Here is a 22,143-nt window from a genome sequence, read left to right on the forward strand (position 1 = left end):
AAGAATCATATATATATAGTACACAGTTATTTTGGGCTCCGCCGAGCCTCGGACTTCCCTTCACTTCATTGGTAAGTATCAGATAATTTCTAAAGTTACATGTTTTATATCCTTTACATATTTGCCAAACACTGTTAGAGTTGTTCCAACCCTGCCAGAGTCATCGAAGTTCTATACTTATCTCTTATATACGTCAGATATTTGTTCCAATTTTCATGAAACTTCTGGTCATCCTGGTCTCTTAGTCTTCCTGTTATTCTAGCTAGTTCAGCATAATTTATCATCTTGATCTGCCAGTCATTTATAGTAGGTATTAATTCCATTTTCCAGCTTTGGGCTAACATAGTTCTAGCGGCCGTTGTGGCATATAGAAACAGATTTTGTCCTCTTTTTTGATTTCCTTGCCAACTATTCCTAGCAGGAAAGCTTCAGGCTTTTTGGGAAAAGTATACTTAAAAATTTTTTTAAGTTTGTTGTAAATCAGTTCCCAAAAGCCTTTTACTTTACTGCATGTCCACCACATATCCCTGGTGTGCGTATAGATTTGCCACCCTCTCTGATGGATCATGCATTCTGTATTTTGCGCCTTCCTTCTGAGTTCTTAAAGCCCCCTGTTCCATCGTGTGGACTTTCAGAAACTTCTCGTTTCCTGCTGGTATGATCCCCTCTGGTGGCCATAATTGGCAAGTGCATGCCGTAGCCCTCCTGGACCCATCGGATTTACTGCATTTGCTGCCGAGATGAAGACTACTGAACCTTGAATATTGCTCAAGTGTTTAAGAGCCACTATCATCAGCAAAACAACCTAGTTAAATAACTCGCTGGCAATAAGCCATAATTGCTGTGCCTTTGCTATTAGGTGTTGTTAATGTTTGAGTAAGTAAAGGCTGTAAAATATGACCTTACAAGGGAGGACATGCAGTAATTGCAGATAACAGGGAAGCAGCGACAGAGTGGATATGCCAGGTTGTAGATGCCAACTTCCTGGGGCCCTGGGTGCCTGAGCACCCACAAATTTCAGTGCCAGGGCCATGCATGCTGCATGCGACCCATGGCCCTGGGCATCCACGGTTGTGTACCAGGCCTCCACCCACCACAAATTATGTGCACAAATTGATGTTTGCTGATGTGTACATATAAATGTGCTGTACATGCATAAATATGCATGCCTTGTTAGCGGCGCCAGATTTATGTATAAGATAAACAAGCTATAGCTTAGGGTCCCACTCTCTTGGGGGCCCACCAAAAATGTAAAGGAAAAAAACTGGATGTTTAAAAATAAAAAAACAAATAAAATTAAAACCTACATACAGCAACAGTGTTTTGTGTTGTGTAGGCTCCTATGATGTAAGTAATGGGCCTCGCCTGCTAGCCTGCTCCCTGAAATACCACTGGTTTGCTCATTTCTATATATAGGGTGCCTACATTCTGCATGGACTGGTTGCATGGCAACATGTACAAATGGATTTAGATACCTATTAGGTCCATAAATAACCATACAGCATATATTCAACACAAAAAACAGCGACAATTTGTTGTTGACAAAGGACAGCTGGACATATAAAGGGCCCCATTAGCTTCAGTAGCTTAGGGCCTCATCAAACCTAAATCTGGCTCGGCTTGTTGGCAAAGGGGAGTCAGTCCCTTTACCCCAGGGGTAAGCAACCTAAGGCCTGTGGGCCGGATGCGGCCCAATCACCTCCTCAATCCAGCCCACAGACGGTCCGGGAATCAGCATGTTTTTACATGAGTAGAATGTGTCCTTTTATTTAAAATACATCTCTGGGTTATTTGTGGGGCATAGGAATTCGTACTTTTCTTTTTTTCAAAATACAGTGGTACCTTGGGTTACAGACGCTTCAGGTTACAGATGCTTCAGGTTAAAGACACTTCAGGTTACAGACTCTGCTAACCTAGAAATAGTACCTCGGGTTAAGAACTTTGCTTCAGAATGAGAACAGAAATCGTGCAGTGGCAGCGGGAGGCCCCATTAGCTAAAGTGGCGCTTCAGGTTAAGAACAGTTTTAAGCTTAAGAATGGACCTCCGGAACGAAATAAGTTCCTAACCCGAGGTAACACTGTATAGTCCGGCCCACCACATGCTCTGAGGGACGTTGGACCAGCCCACGGCTGAAAAAGCTTGCTGACCCCAGCTTTACCCTCTCTCAGACCCTCCAAATGTCCCTATTTTCCAGAGACCATCCCAGATTTGCAGGAGCTGTCCCAGGTTCTGATTTGATCCCAGAATGCTCCTATGAGGAACAGCTACAGCGCTCAGGGATTTCCAGTTTAGAAAGAAGGTGATTATGAGAGGGGATCATGATTGCTTCACAGCGTGGAGGAAGTGGACAGAGACTGTTTTTATTCTCCTCTCTCACAAGCACTGAACTGCAGGGTTATCCAGTAACGCCAACACCAGACAACAGGAGCATCTTCACACAGAATATGATGAATGTACGGAAATTGCTGACACAAGAGGTAATGGTGGACAGGGCCAGCCCAAGACTTCTAGCTGCCTGAGGCAAAGGACAAGTTTGTGCCCACCTCAGTTCCACATATAAATGTTGGCTGGACTGGCAGAATAATCTTACTTCAATGTTGTTCTTTAGTGGTTTAGTCGTGTCCGACTCTTCGTGACCCCATGGACCAGAGCACGCCAGGCACTCCTGTCTTCCACTGCCTCCCGCAGTTTGGTCAAACTCATGCTGGTAGCTTCGAGAACACTGTCCAACCATCTCGTCCTCTGTCGTCCCCTTCTCCTTGTGCCCTCCATCTTTCCCAACATCAGGGTCTTTTCCAGGGAATCTTCTCTTCTCATGAGGTGGCCAAAGTATTGGAGCCTCAGCTTCACGATCTGTCCTTCCAGTGAGCGCTCAGGGCTGATTTCCTTCAGAATGGAGAGGTTTGATCTTCTTGCAGTCCATGGGACTCTCAAGAGTCTCCTCCAGCACCATAATTCAAAAGGATCCATTCTTCAGCGATCAGCCTTCTTTATGGTACAGCTCTCACTTCCATACATCACTACTGGGAAGACCATAGCTTTAACTATACGGACCTTTGTTGGTAAGGTGATGTCTCTGCTTTTTAAGATGCTGTCTAGGTTTGCCATCGCCTTTCTCCCAAGGATCAGGCGTCTTTTAATTTCGTGACTGCTGTCACCATCTGCAGTGATCATGGAGCCCAAGAAAGTAAAATCTCTCACTGCCTCCATTTCTTTTTTTTCTTTTTTTTTATAAATATTTATTGAGATTTTTTAGATACAAAATGCAAAAATAGTAAACAATATAGCATGGATCATAACACATTTTTCAGAACTTCTTTGGACTCCCTCACGTCTCCCACTCCCACTTACATCATTATAAATTTTTTTCCAGCAATTTATCATCTTATTTATATTCTTGAATCTTGTTCCGTTAATTTAATCTAATCTCCAAAAATTTTATGTTTCCCTCAATCTCACTTATCATCAAGTTCAAATCTAATTCAATGGTAGGCAATTATTTATGATCTAGCATCCTTCTTAGCATTCAACCAAATTACAATACTTTTGTAAATAAATCTTGAATTTCTTCCAGTCTTCTTCAACCCTCTCTTCTCCCAGGTCTCGAATTCTGCCAGTCATCTCGGCCAGTTGCATATAATCCATCAGCTGCATCTGCCACTCTTCCAGTGTGGGTAGATCTTGAGTTTTCCAGCTCTTAGCGATGAGTATCCTTGCTGCCGTTGTTGCATACATAAAAAATGTTCGGTCCTTCTTTAACACCTTCTGGCCGACAATGCCCAGAAGGAAGGCCTCTGGTTTCTTAGTGAAGGTATACTTAAATACCTTTTTCAACTCATTATATATCATTTCCCAGAAGGCCTTCACTCTAGGACAGGTCCACCAGAGGTGAAAGAATGTTCCTTCGTGTTCTTTACATTTCCAACATTTATTATCAGACAAATGGTATATTTTGGCAAGTTTAACTGGGGTCATGTACCATCTATATATCATTTTCATTACATTTTCCTTCAAAGCATTACATGCAGTGAAGTTCAGCCCAGTGGTCCACAACCTTTCCCAGTCCTCAAACATAATATTATGCCCAATATCCTGAGCCCACTTTATCATAACCGATTTAACCATTTCGTCTTGTGTATTCCATTTCAGCAGCAAGTTATACATTCTTGATAATACCTTAGTTTTTGGTTCTAACAATTCTGTTTCCAACTTCGATTTCTCCACCTGGAACCCTACCTTTTTGTCATTTTTAAAAACTTCTTTAATCTGAGCGTAATGTAACCAGTCTCGCACTTTATCTTTCATTTTCTCCAAACTCTGCAATTTCCAATTGTCTCCGTCTTTTTCTAATATTTCCCAATATTTTGGCCATTTGGCCTCCATATTGAGTCTCTTTCGGGCCTTAGCTTCCAGAGGTGAAAGCCACCTCGGAGTTTTGTTTTCCAGTAAGTCTTTGTATTTTGTCCAGACATTAAAAACTGCTTTCCTGACAATATGGTTCTTAAAGACCTTATTGATCTTAACCTTATCGTACCATAGATATGCATGCCAACCAAAAGCATTGTTAAACCCTTCCAAATCCAATACGTCAGTGTCTTCGAGAAGTAGCCAGTCTTTTAGCCAGCAGAAGGCTGCGGCTTCATAGTACAACTTTAGGTCCGGCAGGGCAAAGCCCCCTCTTTCTTTCGCATCAGTTAGTATCTTAAACTTAATTCTGGGCTTTTTGCCCTGCCAGACAAATTTAGATATATCTCTCTGCCACTTCCGGAAGCACTCTGTTTTGTCCACAATCTGCAATGTTTGAAACAAAAACAACATTCTTGGCAATACATTCATCTTAACAGCAGCAATTCGGCCTAACAAAGAAAGCTTCAATTTTGTCCAACTATCCAAGTCTCTCTTAATTTCAAACCAACATTTTTCATAGTTATCCTTAAATAGACTCAGATTTTTTGCTGTTATGTTTACCCCTAGGTACTTTACTTTTTTAACCACAGTTAGTTCTGTTTCTCTCTGAAACTGTTCCGACTCTACATCTGTCAGATTTTTCCCCAACACCTTAGTTTTCTGTTTATTTAGTTTAAATCCCGCCACCCGACCAAAGTCTTGGATCAGTTGTAATACTCTTTTTGTACTAGATTCTGGCTCCTGCAGGGTCAAGACTAGGTCATCTGCAAAAGCTTTAAGTTTATATTGCTTCACTCCGACCTGTCACTGCCTCCATTTCTTTCCCTTCTATTTGCCAGGAGGTGATGGGCCCAGTGGCCATGATCTTCGTTTTTTTGATGTTGAGCTTCAGACCATATTTTGCACTCTCCTCTTTCACCCTCATTAAAAGGTTCTTTAATTCCTCCTCACTTTCTGCCATCAAGGTTGTGTCATCTGCAGATCTGAGGTTGTTGATATTTCTTCCGGCAATCTTAATTCCGGCTTGGGATTCATCCAGCCCAGCCTTTTGCATTATGAATTCTGCATGTAAGTTAAATAAACAAGGAGACAATATACAGCCTTGTCCTACACCTTTCCCAATTTTGAACCAATCAGTTGTTCCATATCCAGTTCTAACTGTAGCTTCTTGTCCCACATAGAGATTTCTTAGGAGACAGATGAGGTGATCAGGCACTCCCATTTCTTTAAGAACTTGCCACAGTTTGCTTTGGTCAACACAGTCAAAGGCTTTTGCATAGTCAATGAAGCAGAAATAGATATTTTTCTGGAACTCTCTAGCTTTCTCCATAATCCAGCACATGTTTGCAATTTGGTCTCTGGTTCCTCTGCTTCAATGTAGGCCACTTCAACTCTGCCACAGTGGGCAAGTGGGGACTCAGGGAAAACAGCTGAGAAGAAGCCCCCAGTGCCCTGCCCAACCCAGCATTTATCACCCGAGGTGGTCACCTCACTCTGCCTAATGATAGGGCTGGCCCTGATGATGAACACCAGCTTAGATGCCTTTGAAAGGGTTAAATGTGTTCCTGGAAAATACGTCTATCAATGGCTGTTAGCCACAATGCCTGTAATTAGGAATGGGGGGGACGAGCTATGGTCCTCTAGATTTTTCTGGACTGCAACTTGCGCCATCTTCAAGACATCAGACGCACCATCATGATGAGTGAATCGGAAACTCTTTGGAAAGCTAACATAAACTTTACAGCATGTTGCACCATCAAAGAAAACATGGTGAAAATGCAGTTTAGATGGTACCTCACACCATCAAAACTCTCCAAGATGTATAAAAATATTTCAGACAAATGTTGGCGGTGTGGAGAAACAAAAGGAGATATGTACCACATGTGGTGGACATGCCGAAAAATTAAAGAGTTCTGGAACCTCATTTATGATGAGCTGAAAAAGATCTTTAAATTACCATTCTCAAAGAAGCCAGAAGCATTTCTGCTTGGAATTCTAGGCAGTGATATTCCAAAAAATAGAAATCTTTGTATATGCGACAGCTGCTTCCTGGTTATTAATTGCATCAAATTGGAAAGGGGGGAAAGTACCAACAGTAAGGGAATGGCAGAATAAGTTACTAGACTATGCAGAAATGGCTCAATTGACAAATAGATTAAGGGGAAATGCAAAACAATCATTCACTCAAAAATGGGATATGTTCGAGAAATACCTACAAAAATATAATAACGACATAACATCTATGGCAGCGTTTGAATGACCCTTGTGTAAATCAGACATTAATAAAGAAGGAAAAACGGTACGATATGTTATAAGAAAGTATTAGAAAATATATTAAGAGTTAGGTATTAAGTATAAGTACATTCAATGTTGTAAATGTAAAGTACATCGGGAAATGGTGGGAAGTCTCTTTTGACATAGTTTAGTTTATTTTATTCTACTTTAGTTTATTTTTGTTTAGTTAGAAAGTACAAGGAAAGAGTCCATATAACTACAAGTTTAAATCAATATTTAACAGTATAATTATTTAAGGTTCTTATTATTTATTTATTTATTTATACCCCGCCCATCAGGCTGGGCTTCCCCGGCCACTCTGGGCAGCTTCCAACAAAATATTAAAATACAGTAATGCATCAAACATTAAAAGCTTCCCTAAGCAGGGCTGCCTTCAGATGTCTTCTATGATGATGATGATGATAATTATGATAATTATTACGTTTTCCTTGTACGTGTATTTAAGATAGTGTATGATATCCATGGGTTTCAATTAATAAATAGTTCAATTAATAATAATAATAAAATGAAGAAGAAAAATACTTGCGCCATCTTTGAACATTGGCCATGCTGGTCTGATGGGAGTTAAGACTTCAACACAGCGGCGTAGCGTGGGTTGTCAGCACCCGGGGCAAGGCAAGTAATTTGCGCCCCCTAACCTGGGGCAAGGGACGCAGGTGGCGCTGTGGGTTAAAGCCTCAGCGCCTAGGGCTTGCCGATCGAAAGGTCGGCGGTTCGAATCCCTGCGGCGGGGTGCGCTCCCGCTGCTCGGTCCCAGCGCCTGCCAACCTAGCAGTTCGAAAGCACCTCCGGGTGCAAGTAAATAAATAGGGACCGCTTACCAGCGGGAAGGTAAACGGCGTTTCCGTGTGTGGCTCTGGCTCTGGCTCTGGCTCTGGCCAGAGCAGCGATGTCACGCTGGCCACGTGACCCGGAAGTGTCTCCGGACAGCGCTGGCCCCTGGCCTCTTAAGTGGGATGGGCGCACAACCCCAGAGTCTGTCAAGACTGGCCCGTACGGGCAGGGGTACCTTTACCTTTACCTTTTAACCTGGGGCAAGGCAAGTAATTTGCGCCCCCTAACCCCTAACCTGCCGCCGCTGCCAGCTTCTTCTTGCTGCTGCCTGGGCTGGGGTATTTACGGTAAGGTAGCCACGGCGGCAGTGGGTCCGTGTCAGGTGATCTGCGGCGAGTTGCCGCTGGCGCTGCGACCCAAACGACGCCGCTTGCCCAGAGGAGGAGGAGGGCAGAGAGGCGAGGAAAATGCAACATGGCCCAGCAGCAGCAGCAGCAGCAGCGGGGCTGCCTGGCGCTCCCTCCGCAGTCCTGACGTGCGGGGACCACGGCGAGCGCTGAGAGCCGCTGCCTGCCAGACGCCTTCAGCCCAGACGCGTGCACAGCTCGTCAGTTCCGCGAGACATGGGGCTCTGCTACAGCCTGCGCCCAAGGCTCTTCGGCGACTCTGGAGGCGGCGAGCGCGCCCCCCCCCCCAGATGTTGCGCCCAGTGCGGCCGGCCCCCCCTGCACCCCCCACGCTACGCCACTGCTTCAACAAGAGCAGGAGCGGCACAGGTTCCCCAATCTGTATGAGCTCTCCAGGTTCAGAGGTGGTACATCAGCAAATGCCCGTTGCCGAGGAGCAAAAGTTGCAGAGGGCTGCTGTCCTCAAGTCTCACGTGTTGGCTTCCTAGAGCTCACTGTTTGGCCACTGTGGTTCTCAGGGTGCTGGACTAGGCAGGTCTTTCAGCTGTTCCAACAGAGCTCTTGTCTTACTTGGTAAAGGGCAGATTGCAATTCATAACCTTGCCCCAAAATGGAAAGAAGCAGAAGTCCCAGTAAAGGAAGAACGGATACAAAAACTTATGGAATATGCAGAAATGGCGAAACTTACCAAAAGAATAAGAAATCAAGATAACAGAATTTTTCTAAAAGAATAGAAATGGCTTATTGGATATTTACAGATAAATTGCAAACAGATAAAAACATTAGCAGGATTATGGTAATAACCTGCAGTTTATAAGACTATATATTTACAGTAGATAATTAAATGAGCAAGTTAAATGAATTTGGATATGCAGAAGATGTTAAAAAAGAAATTTAAGGAATCGCAGAAAGAGGGGGAAGGAAGTCAAATTTTGAAATGTTAAATGGATTGTAAAATCAGTGAAATGTATAAATTTGAAATGTATAAATACAAAATTTGGAAAAAAGAAGATTGCAATTCATACCCCACCCCAATAGGCTCTCGACTTTGTTGTCTACAACGGAAATAAAATTCTTGCACCAACTGAATCTTTGGCAAGATTTCACAACAGGAATAGGACTTTCTGGACATTTTCAAATTTCACTGTTGACATTTAACTTACACCAGCTCAGGTTTCCATTGTTGGTTCTCCTTCCTGGGTCAGTAGTTGGTTCTACAAGAACCCTCGGTCTTTCTAAGGGGAAAAAATGAAGACTTTCCTATGCCCACCTTCCCCATTCCTAACCTCCCCAGATCCCTAGATATTGCCCACTCCATCCCTTTTGTATGTGGGAAGATCTCTGACTCCACTTATTCTTTGGTGGCATAAACTACTGTACATATACATTGACTAGTCACTAGGTGGCATCATGACCCTGCAAAAAGCTAGCACTACTAAGGAAAGAAGCACTATGCTTTTTGTTGAAGAAGGAAAAGTTAAGTCCCGGCTGGACAGCAGTGCCTTATGGGACCCCATCAACACCCAGGAGAAGGAAAATGTCCTCAAAGCAAGGAGCAACCTTAAGTGTTCGTTAGATTTGTAGCCCACCTTTCAGAAGGGTTCTTGAAATTAACGGACTTAGCTGAGATGGCGAGATTGACCTGCTTAATCAGAGAAAAGTCCTTGTTGACATTTACTAAAGACTGGAAAACTCTCCTGGACTCCTTCCATGAAAAAGAAATAGTGACATTTGAATTTGAGGATTGAAGACAATCTTTGTTTATAGAAAGTGGTGTTGTTGAGTGTTGTATTTAAGTGGATGGAGTGAATATTGTAGACAGACAAAGAATCGGAAGTTCTTTAGTTTCTGAACTTTATTTTTCTTTCTCTCTCTTTTAATCCCTTTTCTATTTCTTTTTCTCAATCTTTCTCTCCCCCCCCCTTTCTCTCTATGTTTTTATTTTAGATTACTGTTTTTTAGTTTGGACAAGATATATGATATTAAGCTTCATGTTCCTCTTTATAAACTCTAATAAAATCATATATATATGATTTGTATCCCACTTTTCCACCACATTGTGACCAAGGCGCTGTCACAATAATCTACCAGAGTTCTTTAAGAGTGACAACAATCATATTAATACAGATGATCTGGTTGATAAAGGGTACTTGGACTATCAAAAGCCTGTTGACAACGCACCTCGCCAAAGACTCCTGAGTAAGCTTAGCAGTCGTGGAATCAGAAGAGAGGTCCTCTTGTGGATTGGTTAAGTCGCAGGAAGTAGGGATAATTGGACAGTTCTCCCCATGGAGGGGCCTAGAGCCCCACAAGGATCACTATTAGGACCTGTGCTTTTTAACTTGTTCATAAATGATCTTGACTCAGGGGTGAGCATCGAGGTGGTCGAGAGGGTTGATGGTTCAGTGTTGTTGAAACAAGAAGAGATTGTGAAGAGCTCCAAAAGAGTTGTCCTCAAACTGGTAGATAAACATGCACAGCAGTGGCGTAGCGTGGGTTGTCAGTACCCGGGGCAAGGCAAGTAATTTGCGCCCCCTAACCCGTGGATTTGCGCCCCCTAACCCATGGATTTGCGCCCCCTAACCCGTGGATTTGCGCCCCCTAACCCGTGGATTTGCGCCCCCTAACCCTAACCCCCAGATGTTGCGCCCGGTGCGGCCCGCCCCCCCTGCACCCCCCACGCTACGCCACTGATGCACAGGATTGTGCCAGGAGACTGCCTTTATGAGCCCCTTGATTTCCGGTTGCATTGATACTCTTGATACTCCCTGATCATGTAAGGGACCCCTGACTGTTAGGTCCAGTCACGGACGACTCTGGGGTTGCAGCACTCATCTCGATTTACCAGCCAAGAGATCCGGCGTACAGCTTCCGGGTCATGTGGCCAGCATGACTAAGTTGCTTCTGGCAAACCAAACCAGTGCATGGAAACCGCCGTTTACCTTCCCGCCGGAGCGGTACCTATTTATCTACTTGCACTTTGACGTGCTTTTGAACTGCTAGGTTGGCAGGAGCAGGGACCGAGCAACAGGAGCTCACCCCGTCGTGGGGATTCGAACCGCCGACCTTCTGATCAGCAAGCCCTAGGCTCTGTGGTTTAACCCACAGTGCCACCCGCGTCCCCCCCTGATCATGTAACTATGTGTAAATAGCACTCCTGCCGATATCTGGGATCCCTGCCACAAATACAAGGGAGCTCACCTTCCAGGCTGCACCTGCTGCACTGTGCGTGCCCCAGCTTGTGGGTGCACATAGAGGGGGGGAGCCAGTGCAGTAGTTGCAGAGACTGACCAGCGCATGGCATGCTATCGAGAGGGGGGCCATGAGTGGATGTTGTCGCAGGGGTGGGGAGGTGGTTGCTGCAGACAGCTGCAGCCAAACAGTTTAAGGGCATTTGTTGCTAGCTGAGAAGAAGCCTTCAGTCAATTGAGCTGACGGCAGGGGGGCCGGGCTGCACTTGGACTTATCTTGCTGACTCTCAGGTGCCATTTCCTCCCAAATCACATACATGCTCTCTCTCTGTCTGTCTCCGTCTCTCTCTGCCTCTCTCTCCCTCTGCATTGTTCCCTCCTCCAGCACCCTAATATCTGTGTCTTTTCCCTCCTTGTCAACACTTCCCATCCCAAGCTCCCGCCTCTCTCTCTTGTCTCTCTGTCTCTCTCTCTCTCCTTTGCTATTGCATCTCCCTGGATCTCCCCTCCTTGCCGTTCTCTGCCTGCCTCTGGCATGCTCTAGGTGGCTCTTCCGATGCCTGAGCCAAACAGCTCCCCCGCTAGGCACAGCTGCCTCTTTTGGAACCCGTAGATGCTGCGAGCTGCTCCTGCCCAAGGAAGCTGCAGGCAGACGCGCGCTCCGCATCTCCCAGCTTGGCCTCCCTCTGACAGTCGAAGTTGAGCGAGAGATCATTAGGAAAGAAGCAGGGAGATGAGGTGATGTGGCGAGGAGTGCGGACGGGAGACAAGCTCGAGGGAGCTCCTCTTCAGCCCTCTTCTTGGCGACATGGAAGGCAGCTGGTCTGGTTGTGCCACCCACCCGCCTCTCTTCTATCTCCTGGAGCAAACAAAGTTCCACGGGCTCCGCCATGTCCTCTCGGGACACCGATCGTGCCCTCGCCGGGCCTTCTGGCTCCTGGCGTTCCTGGGCTCTGTGGCCTTGCTGGCCACCTGGTCCTCCAACCGCATCCGCTACCTGCTCTCTTGGCCTGTCCACACCAAGGTCCACCTCCTCTACGCCCGCCAGCTCACCTTTCCGGCTGTGACTCTCTGCAACAACAACTTGCTCCTCCTGCGCCGCATGAGCCGGGCAGACCTCCACCTGAGCGGTTACTGGCTGGGGCTCCTCAACAAGGACCTGCAGCCCGTGCCGGCCGTGGGGGCCGTGATGCGGGACCCCCGGTGGCTCTGGCTGGGGAGCCTGCTCAACTTCTCCCACTACCTGCCGCCTTTGCCACCGCAGGAGCAGTCCACGCGGCGCTTGCTCGACAGGCTGGGCCACCAGCTGGAGGAGATGCTCCTCTCCTGCCGCTTCCAGGGCGAGCGCTGCGGCCCCCACAACTTCACAACTGTGAGTCAGGGCAGGGGAAGGGGGATCTTGGGGAGGCCAGCTGCCCCACCGGAGCAGGGGGTGAGGAAGGGCAGAGTGTTATAGGTGGGATGGGCCTTAGAGATGCGTTGTGTACCGTGCAATTGCAGAACGGCTGTTTCAACATGGTAAAGGGTCCTCGAATTTTGCCATGTCCCCAGAAGGTGTGAGTATCTCCTTGGCAGCCCGGAATGAAAGCTCGGTGCCAAATGCATTAGGAATTGTTGAGGAATAAAAGGTTTGTTTCTTTGCAGAGCTGTGGCAGTCTTTTCATGCTAACGTTTTGTGTGTGTGTGTGTGTGTGTGTGTGTGCGCGCGCGCGCGTGTGTGTATGTGTGTAACAATAAGTTATGACAGTATTGTGCCCGTACATGGTCTGCAAACATATAACTTGGCAATGTGTGGTGCACCATTTACTGTTTGGGGAATTTCAGCAAGTTTCTGGCTCTTTTGAATGTTAATAGCATGCAACCAGAAGTGGGGGCTCAGTGGGCCTTTGTGGTTAGAACAGGAGGATATGTTTCACATCTCCCAACCCTACCTTTCCCCCCAAGAATTCCACATTATTTCAAAGTTTGAAACCTGAAAGCAGAACATATTATGCAAAAATAACCACAAGTATGAATATTTGTTGAATTCCATAATTTAATCTTGTTTGCAAACTGGAGCAGAGTTAGTCCAACTCTAGACTAAGGAGGTGGCTGTCTAACTACTTAATGGGACGAGAGAAAGCGAAGGAAAGGGAGCAGAGTATAGGTAAAGTAACCAGGATGTGACCCAGAGATTTGCCCCGTGTACTTCCGAGTCTGCTGCCAAAATCAGGCGAGGCAGCCATGACTCCTCCCAACTGTTTTCTTCCTCTGCTTTTATTGGCTCCTCACGCCTGCCAGGTGAGCTGCATACCTAGGGTGCGGATCCTGCTCACTACAGGGGAGGGTATGAACGGAAAGGAAGGGGGCAGGTGTCAGAAGCTGCATTTTCTAATTCAGGCAGATTTCAAGGCACAAGAAGAATTTCTGGATTATAACCTGCCACCACTATGGGGTGATATGCTGAATAGTTGGAAGATTAGTATTGTAGCAAGTGTGTTGATAGAGGACTATCAGAAATGCTACACCCACAGACCTTAAATGATGAGTTGCAGGTTGCAGCCTGTGGGTACTGAAAACAAGGAGTTCTTAAAGTATGGCTGCTCAGCCAGAATTCAGAAATAAGAGTTCTCAGTGTCCCTGGCATCTGTTCTGCTGTTAAGGGGCCAAGGGTGTTCTGAAACAAGAGGCACCCTTTATAATGTTCTTGGACAATTTAGAAATGTGGGTCACTCCCTTAAGGGGCACCAGACAAATCTAAAACGATGGTAACCGAGAAGCAGCATTTGAAAATCAACAGTGTCCCATCGATAGGTCCAGTTTAATACCCAGGTTAAAAACGGCTGAACTAGTTCTGCCTTGCTGTCCAAGGTTTCAGCACAGAACGTTTCATGGCCTTCATGAAGGAGATTTAGAGATTGGCACTGGCAAGTGTGGCGGGGGGCCTGACTCTTGAGGTCTGCTGCAGATGTAATGTTAAATCATGGTTTCACATTGCAGAAGCTAACCTAGGTGAGCTTTGGCCTCTCATAATCCTCTTCCCACCCATGTGCTTCTTCTTCATAATCACTCGCCTGATTGTGCCAGGTGAATGATAGGTGGGCGTGTTAGGATATAGTTCCGTTCCACCTTAAAAGGAACAGGCATGACTGTTGTGTGTCACGTGCTTGTTTACTTCCAGCCCAAGTCTGCTGGGAACTTCCATTTGTATATTGCTTTTGCCATCTTGCTGTGTGCTTGGACAAGAAGGGAAGCAGACATGTTTTTTTCCTTTGTTCCTGAACTATGCTGAATAAACGCCTGTAAATAATGTTTACACATGTCTCTGTCTGCCACTTCCGTTGTGAGAAGTTATTCACTCTGCTGACTAGAGCGTGCCAAGTCTTTAAAGGTATCTGAGGCTTGTGTCACTGTTTGATGCTGTTCCAAGAACTGGAGATCGCCTGGCTGCTGGCCAAATGCCCCCATTTCCCCGGATGCATCCCAACAGGGTGTTCCCGCCCACCTGTCAAAGTTGACCCTTGGGTGGGGAGGGAGTCTATTTCTGCAGTATGTTTCCCCACAGGAAATGTACCCAAAACAAAGCTGCACCCAGCAGGAAAGAACTCCCTGCTCCGCAGCGGATTAGCAGAGGGTTAAATCCTGCTCTTGGCTGGTGTCTGCTTTGCCAGTGTCTTCTTCCCTACAGGATTCTAAACTTTAGAACTAACTAACCAACTTTAAGACTAACAACGGTTCCCTGTGATTTCAGAATACAGGGAACCATGGCTTGCTGCAACCAGGCTAGCCAACAAGTCAGGACATTTGGCTAATTTGATCCTTGCTTACCACAGTTCAAATGACACAGGGAACTGTGGTTATTTCTAAAGTGAAAGCAGAATATTTCAGCCTTCTTCTTGCGTATGCAAAGGAGGAGAAAAGAGAAAGAGTGCATGTCAGAGGCTTGCCTCAGCTCGTTCCTAAAACAGGAAACTATGGTTTAGCAGTATGTTTAAACTAGGCCTGAATCTTGTGGTAGACGGAAGCCATGAAACAAGAGGAGAGATGTGGAATTTCCACCAAAGGTTAATCTGTGTGACATGGTCCCATTCCACCCTCCCCTGTATGATTTGCCGGTCTATGAGTGTATTTGCAATCATGACTCATCATAGATTGTTCATCTGAGTGTTTGTATTGTTTGGGTTTTAAAAATAAATGTATGAGTGTATTTATTTTCGCTCCGAACGATGGTCTAAATATACCGTACTGTTTTAGCCACCCCCTTTCTCTTCTCAAATCCCTTGTGCATGAAACGAAGCGCCATGCTCTCTAATAAAAAGCAAACCTGGAATCTGCCCCAGGCTGCTGTCTTTTACACTCGCTTCCTTGGCCGCACACCCCAGTTCACTCAGTGTGACCTTGTTATGAATGAACATGAATGTAATCTGGCTGCACATCTTGCCGTGGGAGCGTTGTGTTCACTCACGTTTAGCTGTGACCTGCAAGAGGCATGACACGTTCACCAGTAACTTGGAGGCAGGCTGCCTCACTCCCGCAGAGCTGTTTCTGGTACTTGTGTGGGAAGATCTTTAAGCCTCTTCGTGATCTGCTAACATACTTCTGTTTCCAACCACGAGGTGGGCTTGTTTGCAGTAACAGATGGCAGGAACCCCAATTCCCATCCCTGATGGTTAAGGCAGAGGCAGAGCTAGGTGCTCCGGCCCTCGGGGTGGCATGCACCCGGGGGGCAGGGCGAGTGGCCCCCCAGGGTGCCGTGCATGGTGAGCAGCAGCCTGGGGGGCTGCTGTGCATGGTGAGAGCTGGCCCAGGGGGCGGCATGGCAATGTCACCCCCCTCAGGGATGGCCTGGGGGTGCTGTGTGCGACGAGCAGTGTCCCACAGGGTGTGCCGTGAGTGGCATCCCACAGAGGGTGCCATGCACAGTGAGCGGCAGCCTTGGGGGGTGCCATGAGCAGCGGCCCGGGGGGGGCACAGCAATGTCACACACCCCCTTAGGGCTGGCCCGGGGGTGCATGTGCGATGAGCGGCGTCCCACAGAGGGTGCCGCGCATGGTGAGCAGCAGCCTTGGGGGGTGCCGCAAGCAGCGAGCGGCAGCCCAGGGAGGGCACGGCAATGTCACCCCCCCTCAGGGATGGCATCCGGGGCAGACCGCACAAACCTTCCTCCGCCACTGGGTTAAGAGTCACTGCATGATTTGAACTTTGTGAGGTTTGTTCATATGTATGTGTCCGACACATTTTCTTGCTCCTATGCTGACCCTGGCATGTGTATGTGTGTATCCAGAATACTGCAGGGCTGGAGGACAAAGAATCATAGAATTGGAAGGGATCCTGAGGATCATCTAGCCCAACAACCTGCAGTGCAGGAATATGCAGCTGTCCCTTACAGTGATCGAACCTGCAACCTGGTCATTATCATCACTGCACTCTAACCAACTGAGCTATCCAGCATCATTAGTCTGATTCTGATTCTAGGTTTGCCAGTAGCTCTTGGAGACCATTTCAGTGTCTGCTAGAAAAGTGCCTTCTGATGTCTGCCATCCAGGAGTCCCAGCTTGGGTGCCCAGGGCCCTGGGTGCCATGCAGCTTGCATGGCCCTGGCACCAAAATTTGTGAGTGCCCAGCCCACTTCCTGGGGGATTTTTTGGGTGCTTGGGCACCTAGGACACCAGAGAGTTGGCATCTATGCTGCCATCCCATGCTTTCTGAGCTGTGCAGGAATGGTTGGGAAGTGTATTATTTCAGACCCTTCCCTTGCATTAAATAGAGACCCTGGCTCCTTAAATAAATAGACGCTTCTAACTCCTACTTCTGCAAGATCCTTGTTTATATATTGATCGTATTTACCCGCCCCCCCCCTCCGACACACAATTTTCCTCCAGGCTAAACATGCCCAACTCCCTCTTGAAATGAACTGCATTCTCTTTGCAACTTAGGCAGCAGTCCTGAACGTCATGACTTGGACATATACTTTGTGCATTGTGTTGCACTGCAACAACTCAACCCTAAGTACGTCTCACTGAGTTCAGTGATTGCAGCTTTTGGATTAGCTGGGGCTTAATTTATTGACATGCTCGGGACTGCACTGTTCAGCTTGAATATATCCTTGGCTACACCCTGCACTTGCTTCTCTTATTAATAAATTTGAATTTGAGTAAATCCAAAAGCCCATCCTGTGCATCTTTCTCCCGGTACCAGAATTTATTTGCCCCTCCCAACGCATTCTGAAAGCCTTGCTGCTGAGCTCCTGCTGGCTTTGTAGATTTTGCCAGACATCGCCATGCGCTTTCAAGTCTATCTTCACAGCGATAAGAGTTCTTAAAGTATATTGGAAGCTGAGACTGTTGAAATGCTCGACTAATTGGGCAGCTTTTCCACCCTTTTAGTCAAGAGGCCTGAAGCATCTAGGCAGGGAAGCTGCACAAATGTACAAATGGCCATGGAAGCATCCTTGAAAACTCAAGGGTCTCTTCTCTTTCCCTTCCAGTGGTATTGCATGACACAGATGCCATGACTCTAATGATGCCCCCTTTTAAGTCTGGGTGATATATTGATATTGCATCCAAAACCAGTTCAAAGCCCGTATCAGTTTCATTATTTTTGTGGTGACAATATATCGTGAATCATGATGTGCGTGTTTGTGTGCTATGCAAAAATCACAATGTGGGGGAAACCGTGAAGCCAGCCAATGGTTCTCTGGATTCTTGCAACCAATCACAAGAGTAAGGCAAAGGTAAAGGGACCCCTGACCATTAGGTCCAGTCGTGGCTGACTCCGGGGTTGCGGCGCTCATCTCATTTTATTGGCCGAGGGAGCTGGCGTACAGCTTCCGGGTCATGTGGCCAGCATGACGAAGCCACTTCTGGCAAACCAGAGCAGCGCACGGAAACGCCGTTTACCTTCCCACCAGAGCAGTACCTATTTATCTACTTGCACTTTGACGTGCTTTCGAACTACTAGGTTGGCAGTAGCAGGGACCAAGCAATGGGAGCTCACCCTGTCACGGGAATTCAAACCGCCGACCTTCTGATCGGCAAGTCCTAGGCTCAGTGGTTTAACCCACAGCGCCACCCATGTCCCAGGCGCAAGAGTAGGCACCAGCAAAAATCACAGTGCATGGAAAAACATGGAGCCAGTGCCTCTCCATAGTTCCATCATTATTTCAGACATTGTGATACTGTCATACCTCGGAAGTTGAACGGAATCCGTTCCAGAAGTCCATTTGACTTCCGAAACGTTTGGAAACCAAAGCACGGCTTCTGATTGGCTGCAGGAAGTTCCTGCAACCAATCAGAAGCCCCGTTGGAGGTTCGGCTTCCAAAAGAACGTTCAAAAACTGGAACACTCCCTTCCGGTTTTCGATCGTTCAGGAGCTGGAACGTACGACTCCCAAGGCGTTTGGGAGCCGAGGTACGACTGTATATCGGTATATCACAATGTTTAGCTGACGATGCATCACGATGTTGAAAACCAGTTATCATCCAGCCCTAGCCCCTTGCTCCCATGCATTTTCTTTGCAAAGTAGGGATTTGTATCATTTAAACTGCTTGGGCACATGAGAACGAATAGAGCTTTCTGTATATCCGAGAGCTAAATTCAGGGATTCATTTTTCATAATAATGAATCCTTGCTCATGAGACCGGAGTACTTTGATGAAGACTGAACGACTTTTAATAATTCACCAGCCAGGCACACAAATTCATAATTCATCAGATGATTAACACCCCTTTGAACGGCTTACTCTCATTGACTTCCAACATCCCCAGGGTTGCAGGTTAGATGCCACAAAGACTTCACACCATGGGTAGGATTCCCACTTAAAGAGATCAGACAACTTGGCAATGTAACACATGCAAGTATTCAAAGTCAGTGCAGAAGTCTCCTTGAGTTTGGTGCCTTCGTTCTACGATGTTTCATTTTTCATACAGTTCACAATGTTCATATAAGTTTAACTCTGAATGGACCTTTATAAAAGCAAACGTTTTTTTAACCAATGAATTTTTTATTAGTTTTCCAAATTTTAAACAAATTAACAACAAATTAATTCAAATTTAACACCAATTTAAAAATTGACTTTCCATCCAGCTTCCAAGATGCTTCTTTTCCCTCCCTCCTTTGAGGCTCACAGTAAAATACTTAATTTCTAATACTTTCCCATCCGTTCCTATTTCACTGACTGCGCATGTTCAGTTCCTGTTTAGACATTTACCCCACCATTTTTCCAATTAATGAAATAGAATTATTATTTTTTAAAAATAGTATTTATTCAAATTTTAAAGATTACAAAGATTAAAAAAAGAAAAGGACAAAAAAAAGAAAAAGAAAAAACAGAAAAGATACAAACAATTGACAAAAATAACAGATCAAACCTTTACATAACTTTCTTTCCTTTGCTTATTTCCTTGACCTCCTCACACCTCCCTTTTTTGTATTCTAGTTCAATTAGATGTTTCAGCAAATCCTTTCCAGCTTTGTTTTTATCCTAATAATTTATCTTAATATGCTGTAATTCTCGTCTTTCACCAATTAAAAAATCAATTTTAACCTAATCCTTTATATCATTTCTGCTAAAACCACATTACTTCATTCCAACAAACTTCTAACATTCCTTAATTTTGCAATTCAATGAAATAGAATTAATCTTCCTTTATTGATGCATATGAATCATGAATCATAATTTTAAATCGTATTTCCTCCAGCACAGCTTTATCATCCTGTCTTTATGCGTTCGCAAAAAAGCAAATGCTTTTATGTTTACTGGCTAGTCCACAAATAGAAGCAAGAAATAAAACGAGTTACTTGAAAAGAACTTGCATGCATCCAAGTTTAAATGCTTGACAAAGCATCAGTTCACATACAGAGAAGCTAGTACACACTTTCCCTCCTTGTATTACTAAAAGTAACATTGTGACATGACTTCTCATCGCAAGGAAATTTTCCTCCCTGTTTTTTTTTAAAGGGGAAAAGAATTATATTTCAGATTTGAGGAACACAGTCATCTTTATTTCAGTTATCAAACACAGCATTCAGACTGTGCCTGTAAACTGGATCAGCAGACAGTCTGGTATAAAAATTGGTAATGCAATTAAATGTTCAGAGGCAATTTCCAATTCTATCTAGTCACCGTCAGTGCAGATAAGAGGGATGGAATATTATTTATAATACCTGAAATTCAAGCACACCACTGTACTGAGTAGAGGTATCAATATCCATTAGGCACTTTCCAAGGTGAAAAACAACTACAAGATTAGGCAAACATTTCTAGTAATGGAACAGAGAGTGGTTTGGCCAGTGGTTATAATAATCATAATATTTATTTAAAAAAAAAAAAACAACACAGCAAAATAGAAGAAAACCCAAAATGGTATAAGCCAATATTTGTTGGGGAATCCCAGTGTGTTTAAAGCACAAATCGATTCCTCAGGAAAGTGACTTGAACAGTTTTTATAATTTAAAGAAATATGTTTCTCAGACAGACATAATGATGAATGCATATACAATCAATTAAAAAATAATCAAAATCTACCCCAAATTCTATTGTTGCATGATAACAACTAATGCCCATATTACTTCCTCTTTAATATAACTAATAGAACAGATATATTCAAGACAAGAGTGCCTGGCGTGCTCTGGTCCATGGAGTCACGAAGAGTCGGACATGACTAAACAACTAAACAACAACAACATATTCAAACATCTATGCAACCTTAAGGAAAAGGCTGCTTCTGTCCTTTGTTTTACAAAAAGCTTTTTCTTCCCCATCCCTTCAAATTGCATTTTGTCTCCCAAAATTGACTGTGTTCATTGTAACATGAGCCTACTGTATAAAACAGCGGCCACTTTATGTTCGGCTTAGTATTGATTTTCAAATCAAGGCTAGGCACCGGGATTTGTGTGCTATATACCCAACATGGAGCAAAGACAGGGGCAGGATGGAGCCTAGAAAGGACATGGAACCCTATAGCATCAACCGTGGGAAGGGAGAAGAGTACACTGGGGAATTCACAAAATACTTTTATTGTGAGCCTCCTTAAATCAAGAAGAAAAAACCTCTGTGTCTTCTCAGGTGTAATGGACAAAACAAGGATGTTGGATCATATATTAGCACAAGGAGAAGGGATAATTCAGGCCCACAAAGTCTTTGATGAGCTATAAAGGCTCGGCTCTGCAAGGTACCAATGGTTAGCTCTGTCATTATGAAAAGCGACATGACTTCAAATGAGCAAACACATCCACTGTGGGGGAATAGGAGCATGCAGCTACCGATATTGCGCTAATTGGAAAGCAATTGCAGCTACTGGAGCATGCAAGGCGCTCGGAAACTACACTGGGAGACAGAGAGAAACCTGCCTCACGCTTCTAAGGGATCCTGGAATTGGGGCAAGAAAACAAACCCAGAAGCTGTGATATGAGTATATCCCTGGTGTGATCACTTACTGTCACTGGGTGAACTCATTCCCAGCCTGCGCCCCGTTTTTATCACCTAAGACTTTAGCTTAAACATATACATTACATAAGCGCTGGATGGGATGGACTTAACTCAGCTGGTATCTACAAAACACTTCAGTATTCCTTGGGTACCAGCTGCCAAATCTAACTTCTCAGCCTATTTGTTACATGAATTGCCTGGCAGGGACCATTATCTGAGCATCTTCAAATGATTAATTACCCAGTAGAGTCTAAATACTAGCACAGCTGAAGTTAACCTTTTTCAGCAAGGTTTGGGGCGGGTGGGCAACTGATGAATATTTGCCTCTGGAACTTGAGTTCTCTTGACTTCACTGTGTTGCCTTTGGTTCTCATTCTCTGCAGGGCCATTGGTGAATGCATAACCCAAAACCTGAGTCACAAAGGAAATTGCAGTAGAATGACAATGCTCCAGTTCTGCTTCTGTCACACATTGCAGCCCCACCACTCAAATCCAGTACATTCCACATTCCTTCCAGGCAATTTACTTGTACACTCCCAGTATCCCTATGGCATCAAGGTCATTGAGATTATGTTATTAGGAAAGCTGCAAAACTCCAGATGGCCAGGAGCTGTCCCTGGTGCTGAAAGGACATCCTGGGAATCTTGCTTATTATGCCTA

At 45.3% G+C, this 22,143-nt stretch overlaps 1 protein-coding gene across 4 annotated transcripts in view; it reads left to right on the forward strand.

Annotated features, from left to right (window-relative positions):
* ASIC1 (acid sensing ion channel subunit 1) overlaps positions 1 to 22,143 on the forward strand; it is a 220,945-nt gene that overhangs the window by 180,554 nt on the left and 18,248 nt on the right. The window contains exon 1 of one of the 4 annotated variants that reach the window (XM_079966389.1): positions 11,335 to 12,447. The exons of the other annotated variants lie outside the window; for them this stretch is intronic. Coding sequence (XP_079822515.1) covers positions 11,884 to 12,447 — 564 coding nt within the window. The 5' untranslated portion in view covers positions 11,335 to 11,883. Of the gene's footprint in view, positions 1 to 11,334; positions 12,448 to 22,143 lie in introns of those variants that run through there. 4 annotated transcript variants of the gene reach the window in all.

The sequence above is a fragment of the Podarcis cretensis genome, assembly GCF_951804945.1.
Source record: "Podarcis cretensis genome assembly, chromosome: 2".
Classification (NCBI taxonomy): Eukaryota; Metazoa; Chordata; class Lepidosauria; order Squamata; family Lacertidae; genus Podarcis; species Podarcis cretensis.